The sequence below is a fragment of the Dermochelys coriacea genome, chromosome 8, assembly GCF_009764565.3.
Source record: "Dermochelys coriacea isolate rDerCor1 chromosome 8, rDerCor1.pri.v4, whole genome shotgun sequence".
In the NCBI taxonomy this organism is placed as follows: domain Eukaryota; kingdom Metazoa; phylum Chordata; order Testudines; family Dermochelyidae; genus Dermochelys; species Dermochelys coriacea.
The window spans coordinates 8,399,508-8,414,487 of NC_050075.1; the positions used below are offsets into that span (position 1 = coordinate 8,399,508).

The 14,980-nt window shown below is 43.7% G+C and overlaps 1 protein-coding gene and 1 long non-coding RNA gene across 3 annotated transcripts in view; one reads left to right on the forward strand and one right to left on the reverse strand.

Moving 5' to 3' along the window:
• LOC122461269 overlaps positions 1–14,980 on the reverse strand; it is a 55,164-nt gene that overhangs the window by 18,604 nt on the left and 21,580 nt on the right. The gene's annotated exons all lie outside the window — the stretch shown is intronic.
• LOC122461267 lies at positions 2,824–14,431 on the forward strand. 2 transcript variants are annotated; one of them, XM_043520290.1, is made up of 2 exons: positions 2,824–2,977; positions 10,569–14,417. In XM_043520290.1, the coding sequence occupies exon 2, from the start codon at positions 10,571–10,573 to the stop codon at positions 11,591–11,593; it is 1,023 nt and encodes a 340-aa protein (XP_043376225.1). In that variant the 5' UTR covers positions 2,824–2,977; positions 10,569–10,570; the 3' UTR covers positions 11,594–14,417. The 2 variants fall into 2 exon arrangements, with proteins under 2 accessions (XP_043376225.1, XP_043376224.1); XM_043520289.1 differs by lacking the exon at positions 2,824–2,977 and adding an exon at positions 7,372–7,777 and having other exon boundaries at positions 10,569–14,431.

Consider the following 14,980-nt stretch of genomic DNA (forward strand, 5'->3'; position numbering starts at 1 on the left):
AAATGGAAAAAACAGAAGTGGAGAAATATGGAGCCCATGGCATCTGCTTTACAGCTGACGGGTGTGCTAGCAGGTCTGCAGGTGCCTATAGATCCATGAACTGGTTGACAGCGCCATTAACACCTACTAGCATACCCCATCACCCTCCATTGCAGCTCTACCCTTCATCCCAACACCTCGAATGGTGGGGAGAGGGGAATGAGGAAGCCCACAGACCCTGGGTATGGGGGCACAGAGAGCCCCTGGCCAATGGGAGCTGAGATTCTTGCATAATCACCCACCGCCAGGGGCTGGGGCTTTCAATAAAATATCAACTCTCGTGAGATTCTTGATCAGCCCTGAAAAGCCATGAGCAGTTAGGAACAACAGCTGTTGGACAGAGCCTCAGCCAGCAGGAGGGAGTGTGAAGGAAGTGTCATTCCTTTTGCCCTCCTACCTCTTTGTCACCCCAAAGCCTGCTCCATGCTGGGAGAGAGAGGGGATAGCAGCTGTCTGTCCATCACTTCCAATCCAGAGGGAAGAGTAGAAAAAGGAGAGACAGACAGAGCCCTGGCACAGGGTGGAGAATAGCAGGAAAAGGGTGGGGGACACAGAACCCCTGGCACAGGGGGCATCAGGTAGTTCCTCAAACAGAGGGGGCAGGATGGTTGCACCATGGGGTCTTTTGGTGGGAACTGAGGGATGCCAGGAGCCCCTGGTGTAAGGTAGGCCCACAGAAACAACCGTGTGTGTGACCTCTCCCCACCCCCAGTATTAACACAAGTACCTTTCTAATGCTCATGTTTACAGAGAAAATCTTGAAAATGTGACCTAAGTGCACTCGAAAGGCTCAGAAACTAAAAGACAAAGACACTCACTCACTCTCTCTCAAAAAAAATAAAATAAAATAAATGAATAATGATTTATAATCCCATTTTTGAGGTCCTGCCTCATGATTCTAGGCTGTTTGAGGCTGGCAGCACTCAAGCTGATAAGAGACACATTCTGAACTCTGACAAACTTTGAGGAGGGTCAGTGACGCAGGCCCCCTGCTGCTCTGGAACTCCCAATTAATGCTTCATTTGACTTGTCTGGTCATTAGACATGCCTTGACATGCATAAGTACAGTGGGTAATTCAATCGGGGTCTGGGCAACACTCAGGCTTTGGAAAGACTTATATAATCACAGGCTGCTGTTTCTGGCTCAGATCCTGCCAGCAGATGTGTTGGAATGGCCCCGTATGCCTGCATGGTACCCCTTGGGACCCACCCCAGTGCATGTGTGCGCCAGATCAGGCCCCACAGGTCATTGTCTTTCTTATGCCTCATATAGATTCATATTTTGGAAAGCTACAATAAAAATGTCACAAAAACATATTGCCTATAAAATACCATACAAGAAAAGTGATTCCTTTCCATTGGATTTTGTCAGAACAAAAGCAGATTTTAGAAAAAAAACAAAAACCCAGTCTCCCTGCCCCCTGCTCCCCACTCCCCGCACGAATGCCTGAGAAGTCAGTTCTCAGGGTAAATCTGATTAGAAACAATTATTTTACTTAATACAAAATTACAGTGAGAGAGCATCATTCACCCAAAATGGTCTCCAATTCCTTTGTAAACCCAGAGCCTGTGCCAGAGGTTGGAATTTAGGAGCTTAAGAGAGTTAGGCACCTAATTCTTTAAACCCATTAGGCAGTCCCAGCTGTAATCATGACACATACATGCAGTCCCATTGACAGGTTTGAGGGAACATTTACAATCTCTGCGTCTGATCCTGTACAACCCTATGTAGCGGATTAAGCTAGCTCATGGAAGTAATCCTTTGAGCACCAATGGAATTACTCATGTGAGTAAAGTTACTTGTGTATGTAAACGTTTTGGGAGCCAGGCCCTATAAAGAGGTGCCACTTAAAAGTACCACTGAATTTCAAAATGTATTTAACAGCAAAATTCCACATGACAACAGTTTAGTGGCCTGATGCAATGCCAACTGAAGTCAATGAGAAGACTCCAGTTGTCTTCAGAGACCATTGGATCAAGCCCTAGGAAAGGAAAAGAGGAAGAATTTCATATCTTGGGGGTTTGCAGACAACCTAAATAGAAGAGTCAGCTTTCAACTCATGTTCCTGTAGCTAAGCACAGGTTTTCCAATGAGCATATAATAATTATGCAGCAGCTGCCTGAATTTGGTTTTGGGTTGGTTGTGCCACTTACTACCTGCTACATTCAAGCAAACCAAATTCTCACCAGTGGTAAAACTAATGGGGGGGGGGGGGATGAAGCCAGGGAGGGGAGAGAGAGAGTAAGAAATCAGTCTAGTGATTTCCCCCCTCAACTCAATTGTATTTTTGCTACAATCAGAGGCAGCTATCCCAGCTCTAAGATGGTCATTTTGGATGAAATATGTTTAGTGTACATAGAAGTGACCACTTCTTTTGGGTGCCCAACACAAGATACCAAAGGCTTGATCTTAAAAGAGGTGCTGAGTACCTGCATATCCCATTTATTTTAAACTAGAACTATCTGGTCTCCACATTTCTGCAAATCAGGCCCCCATGGTGGTTTAAACTGGGCTTTTAAAAATGGAGACACACCCCTCCAAAAATAAAATAAATTAAAATAAAATAAAATAAAATAAAAATCCAATGATCACTTTGAAAGTTTAGCCCTAAAAACGCCAACTAAGCTCTAGATGACGAGTGATGGCTAGTTATGCACTCAGTGGCATGAGCAATGCTCCCTTTGCTGTTTTCCTTTATTGTTAATCCCAGTCCGTTATGGTTTTCATGCACACAGGAATGCTGATTTATTGCATTCACTCTGAACGGTATAAATACAGAATTACAAGGTTGGGGAGGGCCATACCAAAGCTTTCTTCAAAGGGCATGAGAGAAACATCAACCACTTCCAGAAGTGACAGAGAGCCTTTAAAAGGCTCAGTGTTGTCACGTTTTGGACAATCCTTTTGAAGAAACACAAAAGAAGGGCTGTGGTGAAGGTAAGGTAAAGAAAACTCAAGTGCTCTGCACAAGCTGAGAGCAATATTAAATGTTTGTGTGTATATATAGTTGGTATTTTCAAAAGAAACCATTTACACTTAAAATGTTTAATTAAATAAAAGTAGGAAAAAGATTACAAAAGAACAGACTTGTTTAAAAGGATTTAAATAACTATTCCAATATTCTTGGATTCAAGCAAATGTAATTTTACTACAATATCAGACAGCTGGAATAAAAGCATTGTGCTTTGATATTAGAGTAAGAAACATTTGATCTGAGAACTATATTTTTACTGTAGGTCAGAGTGGCCAAGGTGAACTTTATTGTAGTAGCTCCAAAGTACTGTGAAACACTCAGTCACAGCAAGACTTGACCTGCAACCTTATTCACACCAGTCAGTCCCTATTCCCAAAGAGGGTCACATTGAGATTTCCCTGGTTAACTGTTTGCTGGATTGGGCCCTGGCTCTTTCAAGAAGGGTTACAGCAGAAAAAAGAGTGACATCTGCACAAACAAATGCATCTCAGGAGTACTCTATAAAAAGGAACAACATGCACAAGCATTTGTTATTCCCCACTCCCAACCCCTTTCAGGCTAGTCATTTTCTCCATTGAGATTATACCAGGCATTTGTAACCCATCTGTTTATGTAAATGTATTCTGAGTTTTCCATTCTGCAGTAATTACTGTCCTTGCAAGGCAAGGATGGGAAATTTAAGCCCTAAGTAGTTACTAATAGCTCTATACCTATTCTTACTCTTTGAAGACAACACACTGAATGTCCCAGTGTATTTGTGGGAATGTATTCAGTGCATTTGTAATAAACTAAGGCAGTGTTTCCTCAACCAGTGGGTTGCAACCCCCAGGAGGGTCACAAAAAGATAATCAGGGTGGTCACAAGATATTGAAAGTTCTATAACAATCCAAAAGCTTGTCTACTCTGGGGAAATTGATTGGAGTAGTTATTCCAGAATAGCTCCCTTTAGGGATATCTTCCTCTGGAATAATTACTCTGCTCACAAAGCGAAGTAATTATTCTGGAATAAAAGCATTTTTATTCCAGATCAGAGTTTCCCCACAGGGGAGTTATTTCAGAATAGCTAAATTATACTGGAATAGCTAGGAGAGTCAATTTCACCCATGCAGAAAAGGCCTAAAGTAAAGACAATCTCACTCCCCACACTCCCTTATCCTTCAAGGTCAAGTGTTCTCTGTCAAGCTCTCAAAATATACAAAAATAATATAAGCAGAGTTTAAATTTAAAAAAAAGTAAGGGAGTTGTGAACATTTTTGATTGAAGGGTTGCCAATCTGATACGGTTGAGAAATACTGAACGAAGGAATACATTCTCTCTCTTGCTATTGAGGAGATGGACAAAGAGCACATTCAAGGCCCAGCTTTCATGTGCTGTATTTTCCCCACAATTGTACGTAAAAAATAGGATCAAAATCACACCCAGTCTTCATAGACATGTAGCGTGTTGACATAAGGTGAAAACAACAGGAGTCAGCTAGAAAAGCCAGACTGATGCAGTTTAACTCTGTATGATCCTAATTCAGAAAAGCACTGAAGAACATGCCTAAATCCATCCTTGGTCAGAAAAGTCTTATTGACATGCTTAAGTGCTTTCCTGAATTGGGCCCATATGCCTTATCGCTCACCATTTCACCTATACAGGGAAGGTCAAATTAATCCTGACTATGGTTAGTGGTATGGGGAAGTCAGCGTTTGGAACCTGCTTAAACCAAAGAAATCTCATGGCAACCCTGTTTAAAAATGTATCGTAGATTGAGTGGTAGACAAGAGGTCCTGAATTAAGACAGGTAATCTTTACCCATCCCCCAGCTCCCCCAGTTCTACATAATTATATTGAGATAATTGCAATGGTTAGCGCTGAAGGGCAAATTCAGTCAGTAATATTTCATTCATTTACATGTCCGGGGACCAACTAAGAGGATGCAGAAGGAGCCTTTGATTCACAAATCACAAAACTAGTGCATCTCGATGGCAGATGTTGCCTGTTTACAGCCGTAATGATAAACTAGATGGGTTTAGGGCCATCTGGCTGGAATTCTGTCCTCCCTGAATTACAATGTAAAAAAGTTCTGAAGCACAAACTCCTGAATTTCATCTTCAGGCTAGATTCTACTCTGAGCTTCATCTGGGGTAAACCTGGAGTAACTCCACTGACATCTGTGGAGCTACTCCAGATTTATTTCAGTGTAAACAAGAGAAGGATGAGGTTTGCTGATCATAGAATCATAGACTATCAGGGTTGGAAGGGACCTCAGGAGATCATCTAGTCCAACCCCCTGCTCAAAGCAGGGCCAATCCCCAATTTTTGCCCCAGATCCCTAAATGGCCCCCTCAAGGATTGAACTCACAACCCTGGGTTTAGCAGGCCAATGCTCAAACCACTGAGCTATCCCTCCCACCCTGTCAGATGGGTAAGGGTTCAGTTACAGGGGGGAATATTATCGCTTAGCCCCATTAAAAGTGCACAATAGCTCCCCTTTGCCGTACATCAAGACACTGCAATTGAGACAGGAGCTGGAGGATTCTCCTGCTGGAGACATTTTACTACATAGGTGAATATCTCCTTGTCCATCAACTTAGATTTAATAATGACTGACTTGACCATGCTATCAGCATGATGTTGCTCACACAAATTCTATGGCATTTCTCACTCTGGATTTTTTCTTAGCCACAGTGTGTTAAGTATTTCTGAATTGCATTTTAATATTTTGTCCTCACATTTTCCCTCTCACCCACTAAGTCAAGGGAAGACACTTTATGATTCAGCATAGTTTTGAAAACTACACAGTGAGGCCTGATCCTACCAAGTGTTGCCTCTAAAGTGCTGAGGGGTCATTTCCCACCAATGGTCGTACTTCTATCTAGGACATATGTCAACAGGAGTTGAGGATGACCAGCATCTCACAGAATCAGGAGTTTGCCATGGATGACAGCATGGTTGTTTCCTCTGGTCTTTGATTCTAAGGCTGAGCATCATATTAATAAGTTAATAGCAAAGTGGAGGTGCGGTGTTAGTGAAACCCCCTTGTAAGTGTGTTTTACAGGTCCTTCTCCTGCCCCCAGCCCCCAGTGCTGATTCACAAAGAATCTGAGTCTGATACAGCCCCAGACAAAGTTTGGGTTCTTTAACTCAAGCTGCAGCAGTTTGTGCTTTTAGGCTCGGTGGTCTCATGCCCATTGTATTGGCCAAAATGGTGGCCACCTCATTAACATTCATTTTGCCACCCTTATTCACGGTGCATAGTATCTTATTCCACGAGTGAGCACATGGAAATGAAGGGGACTTTGTAAGCCCTTAATGTGAACTTCTAATGAAGGTAACTTTTAAACAACTGACCAAGTTCTTGCATCCCTGCAGAAGAAGGGATAATGGTGCTGATGCACCTTTGTCTAAACACTTTGAGGTGTGTGGATTAAGAAATGCTACATAATGCTTAGCAGCAGCACTGAAGATTCATTTTTGGTGCAGCAAAATACATTGGCCAATACTCTATAGATAAAGGGATGTTGAAGAACTATTAATAAAATGGTCATTTCCAGTAATCTGGAGCCTTTCCTCGTCCTTTCGTTCTGGGTTTTTTGTAGGACAGTAGTGGTGCCCCAAATAGGCAAGATATTGTAAATAAAGATAGAAAGACTGTCCTTGCTCCAAAGAACTTTCAAACTAAAGAGATCTACAAACAGAGGCAGTGTAGGACAAAGGATGCAACCTACCAAGTAGTCAAGATGATGATTGGCACCTGGCATGAGAGCTCCTTCTCACATTATATATCTCCATCTCCCTCCCCTCCGAACCTGAAAGCTTACAATCTAACCAGACAAAGAAAAAAGTAGGAGGGCAAAGAGAGGGGAAGTGATTTGCCCATAGTCACACAGCAGGTCAGTGGCAGATCCAGGAAGAGAACTAGATCTGCCAACTCCCAGTCTAGTGCTCTATCCACTAGTCCAAACTGTGCTGTTCACTTTGTGCCACTCTAGTGCAAGAGACACAGAAGCCACCTGGATCTCCTTCTCAGTGGGAATAGAGGCAACGTAACAACCCTAAGCACCTCTCTTCCTGCAACCTCTAGCACAGCAAGCTTGTCACGGGCAGCGTGGAGAGGAGCAGACCAGGGGCATGCTGTGCTCTGGCTATCCCCATTTGGCAGACAGTCCCTTGGGATCCTTCGCTAGCTGGCATAAATTAGTGCAGCCAACAGGCTCTTCTAAAACTTCAGATGGCTCCAGGATCAAGGAATTGTAACCAGCTCCCTTGTGTTTCTCCCTCACCCCCACCTGAAGCTAGCAGCTGAGAATCAAGTCGAATATACTACTAGTATTTTCACACAGACTCAGTGCAATGCACACACAGCTGCTCTCTTCCTGTGGCTCCAGGACACGTACATAACAAATTTACCTTTTACTCTCTGAAAATGTAAAACATTATACCTGATCATGACCACATTCCCAAAGCAGAGAGGATTTGCTGTCGAAGCTGTTTTGCTGATAATACCATTGTCCTGCCTCGCTGATTCCATTCTGCCTTTCCGGTAATACAAGGCATTTATCAAATTAGGATTCTCAGGAAATGCAAGGGATCCAGCAGTCTATATTTAGCAACAACAACAAAAGAACAGCACAATCAGCTGACTGGAAGCTGTTAGCCTGATGCACAGTCCAGTTTTAGACAGCATATCTTCCGTCTTGGAAACAAGGAGAGAAAGGTGCTGAAAACTGAAGATTAGAAATACACCCAGCTAAAAGAGAAAAAAAAAATATATCCAGGTAAGGAAAAAGGAGGGGGTCTCAAAAGCTGGAATTGAAATAGATCCTTTGTCTGGAGTGCTGCTTAAATGGGATCACAGCCATTAGAGCTTGTGAACCTTCAGGGAACTCAAACACAGGGGAGCCCACATATCTGTAGGTTCAGTGGGTACTGCTATTCCCACCCTGCACCTAGCTGGGTGACTAGGTGGGTCACAGGGCCTAGAGCTGTCACATGACCTCTGCGTGGCTTTCTACCGCGGTGCTGATGTGATCTCGGCTGGATTCTGTCCGAGTTCAGCCCGGTCAGACGTATGTGTGTGAGCGTGCATGGGAGGGGAAGCAGAGGGACCACAGCCAGGATACGTGTATCTACAAAGCAGCTTGGAGGTGTCATTCCTAGCTCAGGTGGATGTACCCTAGCTAGCTATCTTCGAGCTAGGCCTTAAAAATAGCATAGTGGCTGCACTGGCTCAGGCCACCCCCTAAATATCCCACACGACTCCCTGGGTATGTAGATGGGTGGCTAGCCCAAGCCACTGTCCATGCCACTCCAGCCTGCTATGGGGGGGGTGGGCGTAATCTGGAGCAGAGCTAATGCATCCGTCTACCTGAGCTGGGAACTGCACCTCTCAACTGCTGTGTAGACGTACCGCAAGTCTGAAATCAACCCACTGCCATTTGAAGGTTTTATTGGAAATGCATAATTGGATTGTTGTTTGTTCTGGGAGAAGGGGCCATGTGAGCAAGAAAGGAAGTTAATGGGAGTTGCAGGTGCCTGGCCCCTTTGAATATCAGGCCATTTCTCTAGGTACGCATTGGGATATTTACCTCTAAAACACGCACTTTCGGACAGCTGGACCCTGATCCTGCTATCACTGACATTGATGGCAAAACACAGACAGGAGCAAAAATCAAGACCTAATTTTCTTGTCTAGAGGCTTTAAAGAGGAAGAGTAGATGGAAAAGAAGGGAAGTAAAAAGCAAACCTAACACCTACTATAAACAGATGGGACCTATTTTAAGTTCAAAAATTTCTGGGCTCGGTTTACTTTTCTGGTTGTATCTAAGGGCAGGTCTACACTACTGCTTAAGTCGATCTAACATAAACTGCTCAGGGGTGTGAAGAAGACACACCCCGATCAACGCAAGTTACAGTGACCTAAGCGCTGTCCACACTTGTGCTATGTCAGTAGGAACCGCTTTCTCATCAGCATAGAGTGTCTTCACCAGACGCGCGACAGCCGCATCAGCGCAGCCGTGCCTATGTAGCACTACTAGTGCAGACCTGCTTGAAGATAAAAAACAGGAACAAAGCAGAGCAGGTGGGAGAGTACACAGCAATTTCTACACTGTGTGCTGAGGATGAGCAGATTATTTGCATTTTATATGTGGTCAACTTGCTGTAGAGGTTCAACAAAGCCAGGATTTATTTCCAGCAATAAAGAAAGTGATATATGCATATAAATACCTAATTATGTATATAAGCATACACGGAGTTTGTACCATTCTGACTCTGAGTATGCTCATAGAAGCCTGATGAAGGGAGCCTGGGATCTTACATTTGTAACTTGGCTAGACACTGAAAACCATAGACTCTGAGACTCTGATTTTATGGCTCATTACAACAATTCATAATACACCTCACTGCCTGCTAATCTTTAACTACCCACTTCATTTTAAGTGGTCTCCTACAGCATGTGTGAGCCCCTTAGGCTTAACAAGCTGTTTCAATTTGTGTTTAGCTAAGACACTCTGGTTATCTTCCCCAGATCCGAAGAAGAGCTCCATGAAGCTTGAACCTTCCACCAACAGAAGTTGGTCCAATAAAAGATATTATCTCACCCACCTTGCCTCTCTCATATCCTGGGGAAAACACCCAGTTACAACACTGCAAACAATTTAGAAGACAGTCAAAACTGGATAAAGGGCATAATATGGTCATTTCGGCCAGAAAATACTTTAAACCAATAAATAAACTGGAAACAGCACTATGAGAACTGAAACAATCCTTAAGATTTTATGTGAGTAGATAAACAATTCCCACTGACTTGGGTGGGAGCAGTGCAGGAGCCCCAAACGTCAAGAACTGCGTGTATTACTCATATTGTGATGGACCTACATTTTATACCCTTTGCATCTGCATAAGCAGAGCAATAGAATTACATTTATTTATACAACCACCGGAATGGAGGAAAGGGAGGACATTTTTGCAGCATCAAGCATGTTATTTCTTGGCCTTATGGAAAAGCTCAAACATAATGTCCATTTAATATCAGATATTTACCCTATTAACTAAGGCCCAATCTCACACTTTTCTCAGGCAAGCCACCCAGTTATACTGTGCTACACACAACAGGGAAGCGAGTGAGTAAGGACAGCAGGCAGGAGCCCCCCTCAGGCCTCTGCTGATAATCTTGCTCCTCCAAAACTGACTGTGCTAGAATGATATTGTGCAAATCTGTTGGTTGTTTACGTGCTTTCCCCTTGCATTGTTTTAGAAAGGAACAAAGTTTCTGCCAGGGATTTCAGCTGCATGAGCTTCTTTACTGAATTATTTTTCCTGGAACAGGTCTGAGTAATCAACCATGTGGTATATTTTGTTCATTACCCCTTTCTGAAACCCTTGAAATAAAGATTTAGTAACAGTATGGTTCTAAAGTTCCCAGGTACACTACTACTTACTTCTTGACTACAGCAGGGGCGGGGGAGAGAGGAGAAGAGGTCGTATGAAATTTACAGAAATGCCAGAGTTCCTGTAACATAGTTGATCATTTGCATATGCTAATAAGATCTTGTATATTCTTTGCAGCAATGGCACCCCGCATACGACTGACAATATCAAAGCCTCTCCCAACTATCTGCGAAACCCAGGAGGAAATTTTAGAAGATGTAACTAGCAATGCAAAAGGCTTTGGGAGCTTCTCTATCGACTCAGATTCTTGTTCCAGTGACGACTACCTTCAATCTATCTGTCATTTAGCAAGGCCCACCTTCCCAGTGTTTTCTGAAAACCCCTATGCGTTCCAAGACAAGAAGGTATTAGAAACACTCCAAAGAATGTCATGGTTCCCAAAGCTGGAAGTGGCACAGCAAGTCATTCCAAAGTACAAACTGACCAACATCTTCTCAGACATGATGTCTTTAGAAAAAGTTAGTCTAGTACTTGACAATGCAAAGCTATATCCCTGTACCAGGGCTGATCCACTAGAACAGTTGTACGCACAAGCAGAGAAGACACGACACTATAGGGTGTCTGTTTATGGTGAAAGCTCTAGCATGGATGACTCACAGCATAGTCATTTCAGCTCTTGTGATACCAGGAGGGGGGGTGAAATTCATCCATCCACCTCTCAAGAAAAAATGACAGAGAAGCAAGATCTAGCTGGGGTATTCAGTTTTCCAAGGCTGCCCTCTCCAAGACCAATAGAGAGAGAAAATAGCTGCCCAGAGCAGACGTGTCTGAAAAGCAGTAAGATAATGGCTGTTTCAGAAAATGATCAAACTCAGAAAGAAAACTGCACCATATTTATTGATGGTAAACGGCTATGGCCACACCCACCCAGAGAGAAACTGCAAGGAAACAAGGTTTTGAGTTGCCCTCTACGAAGACAATGTGCTGTGTTCAAAACAAGAGGTGGCACCGAAAAAGAAGAGCTGAAATCTTCTAGCTATAACAAAATTGTGAAGGGAGATGTTCTTAATAAGCAAAGTTACCCACAATGCTTTCATGTAGATAAAAAAGCCATGATCCACAGCTGGATCTCTGAGTGCAAGTGTGCCTGGAAAGGAGCAAAGGTTAAAGCTTGCCTACTTCCTGCCATCGCAGAAATATGAAAAACTGATGCTGAGCAGCTGCATCTTTTGCAAGAAATTGTGGCCTCTGTCATCTTAAATTTCTCCCTGTTACCTACATGCATTGTGCAGAGAAGAGGGGTGCAGTATACATGTTTACAATGAAGCAGATACATTTGTGATCCATTACCTCTCTCACCTATGTGCAAACAGGCAATACATTTACGAATGTGGCCAAGCTATTTTTTTTTTTTTTTTAAAAAAGGAGGGTTCTAAGGACCGAACTATTGATTCGGCTCTCAGATATGCAGGCATTATTCATAACAGCTTCTCTCCTCAGCTCAGCAACTCCTTTTGCACATGCCTGTCTTGTGCTCTGAGAACAGCTGTAATAATGTGTGTGTCTACATTAGAGATGGAGATATCAGTCAGGTACACTAAACAGGGGAAACAGCTGTTTAGAAGTGCGATGTGTAATTTGTAGGAGCATCGAGCCAATGGTGATTTACAGCACATGCCCAAATTGGCATGTTTCACACTCCTGGATGTATTCATTCTGCAAGGAAACTCCTGCAGGATGCTTAGACGGCACTACATGTCCTTTCTGACACAGTGCAGGTTCTGAGAGAGGCTGGTCAGCCTCACTGCTAACTTCTCATTTGGCAGCTGGTGGTTAAACATTTCAACATGTTAACACTCTAAAAATGATGAGGTCTCATTGATAAACTCAATCCATTAGCACGCGAGGTGGAAAATATGAAAACCTTCATGGGCAGAACTCTCCTCGTGCGTACACCAGTGTGGCTCTGCTAACTTCAATAGAAGCATGTTTGATTTATGCTGGCAAGGGAGGAGAATCAGGCACTCCATGTGTAAAAGCTTGTACAGTAACATGGCAGTGCTTGTCTTGTGTTGCTATTATTGTAGTACAGTGAAAACTGTCTTTTTTCATTGTTATTAGGGACTCAAGTGAATTTCCAGCAGCCCAGGTACTGGCGTTCTCTTCACAGTTATACTCCTCTCTGCCTGTGCATACGAAGCTTTTGATTATGTTTATCCACTGATACTTAAAAGCTATCACACATACAATCCCACCATTTAAGACGTAGAGAGCAAACAGATTCTGCAACCCTATTGCACTCTAGAATGAGCAGCGTTGTACAGAGGCAGCATAGTCTAGTGATTAAAGCAGATGACTGGAAGACAGAGAATCCCGTTTGAGGTCCAACTCCGCATGGGCTAACCACTTTGCATACAAACCCGCCCAGACCCATGGGTAACTACTCAGGTGGCTAGCCTATCCTACTGCTTGCCCCTGCCCGTGCTACTGAAGGTACATCGCTATTTTTAGCATGCTAGCTTGATAAGAGCTAGCGTTAGTATGTCTCATGGAGCCGGGTGTGTAATTCCCAGCTCAAAGGGTAAATGTAGCCATAGTGTGTTGCCTTGGGCAAGTCAATTTCTGTGTCTCTGTGTCCTCAACTATACCGCGGGGTTAATAATACTGATTTACCTTTGTGTGAAGTGCTGTGAGAGCCAAGGAGGAAAAGCTCTGTGTATGTGCCCTGTAGCAGTAGCAGTACTAGTGTGTGTCTCCAGGTACACTGAACCCTATGGTATATATAAAGCGATCCATCTTTTGTTAAAGTTACATCTGTAGTGATACCAGTGAGTGAGAGAGAGAGTCTGAGTCATGAATCTGGATTTCCCCTAAAACAAAGCACAAGCCATCAGGTCACCACTAAATTATCCATATTGGACGTATGAAAGAGGCATATGAAAAATGACTGACTCCGTGACTGTGCAATGCATGTGCATTTTAACCACAAAAGTGTTAACTAATGTAAGTGGTCAGGGATGTCTATGGCTCAGTCAGCATTTTAAAAACAAATGTAGAGGCAGTTTAAAATAAACTCCTTTCTATTTTAATCCTTCTTTAATTACAGCTGTTTCTTGTAGTGTAATTTAGATTTATTACTTTGTGCAGATGAGCGTCTAAATGGATATAAGGGGATGCTAATGACTACTTGAGAGGATTGCAGGGGTACTTAGCGACTGAGAGGTGAGAAAACCTCCACAACAACCAAATCAACTATAGCTCAACCATTTAAAGGGTTGTGAACAGCCATAAAGCACACATTTCATTACTCATAGAAAGACACACATCTCATTCCGTAACCAGTGGAGAAATGCAGGGGAAAATGTCTGCAAAATATTACTCGCAGTGAATCAGTTTGCAGACAGAATTCTGTGTGTGCTGCTGAAGCTTAAAAGAGAAACTTATGATTACAAAGGTCTAATCATGAAAGATGCTCAGAAAACGATGCTCAGATTTCTGAAAAATGTTCATTAGATTAAAGCAAGGGCACATTTTCTCATCAGCACCTACCGGTTAGTAGGCAAGTTTGAAGCTGTAGACACCTCACCTTTCTGACCCATATAGACCCTGAATTTTTTTGGCATTCCACCACAGCATGGTAAGCTGTTTAGCTGAGAAGCTTTCCATTTAATTTTCTTAATGTATGACTTGGCCATATGGAAGATCCACAATGGCGCAGGGGAGAATGGTTTTAGAGGAGTAAAAGATATCATCTCTAGCTTTTACAACTCACAGAATAATGGTGAATAACTGGAAGGCTGTTTGCGTGCCTCATTTCCTCTTTGTGCTTAGCTCCCTTCTGTATGTGTTAACGGTTTTCTTGAAGCACCATCTGGAGTGAAAGGTTGCTGTGTCCCCCTCAATAATTACCCTCCAAGTAAATATTTATGAGGCTGCAATGCCTAGCAATTCTGTGCCTACTGTATGTACCACCAATAGACAGAAACGTGTTTATGCTTCTGAGAGGGTAAGCAAATAAAAATGTTCAATGAGATTGTTGCAGTACCTGCTATTTTCAATGTAGCTGTTACCTGTATGGCATTTAGGCCACACGACCATTTGTATGACGTGTATGTGCAAACTGTCTCCATGGCAACACATCCAAGACAGCTGAGAGCACCTTGACAGCCATGTTGTATGCTGTCCTGCAGGGGTGACAGGTTTGTAAGTTTTTGGTGGTGCCCAGAATGGGTCCAAGTCCCTCCCCCCACACCTGCCTAAGGAGGTGGGAGTTTGGGTGCAGGAGGGGGTCACACTCTGGGAGGGAGTTGGGGTGCGAGCTTTGGGCTGGGGCAGGGGGTTGGGGAGCGGGAGAGGGTGAAGGGTGCAGCACTTACCTTGGGCGGCTCCTGAAAGTGACCTGCACCCCCCTTCTGGCAGCAGCTCCTAAACGGGGGGCCAGAGGAATCTGTGCACTGCTGCCCGCAGGCACTGCCCCCACAGCTCCCATTGGCCACGGTTGGCAAAGCCGGGGCGGGGGCAGTGTGTGGAGACACACACACTCCCCCCGCCACAGGGGCTGCAGGGACGTGCCAGCCGATTCTGGAAGC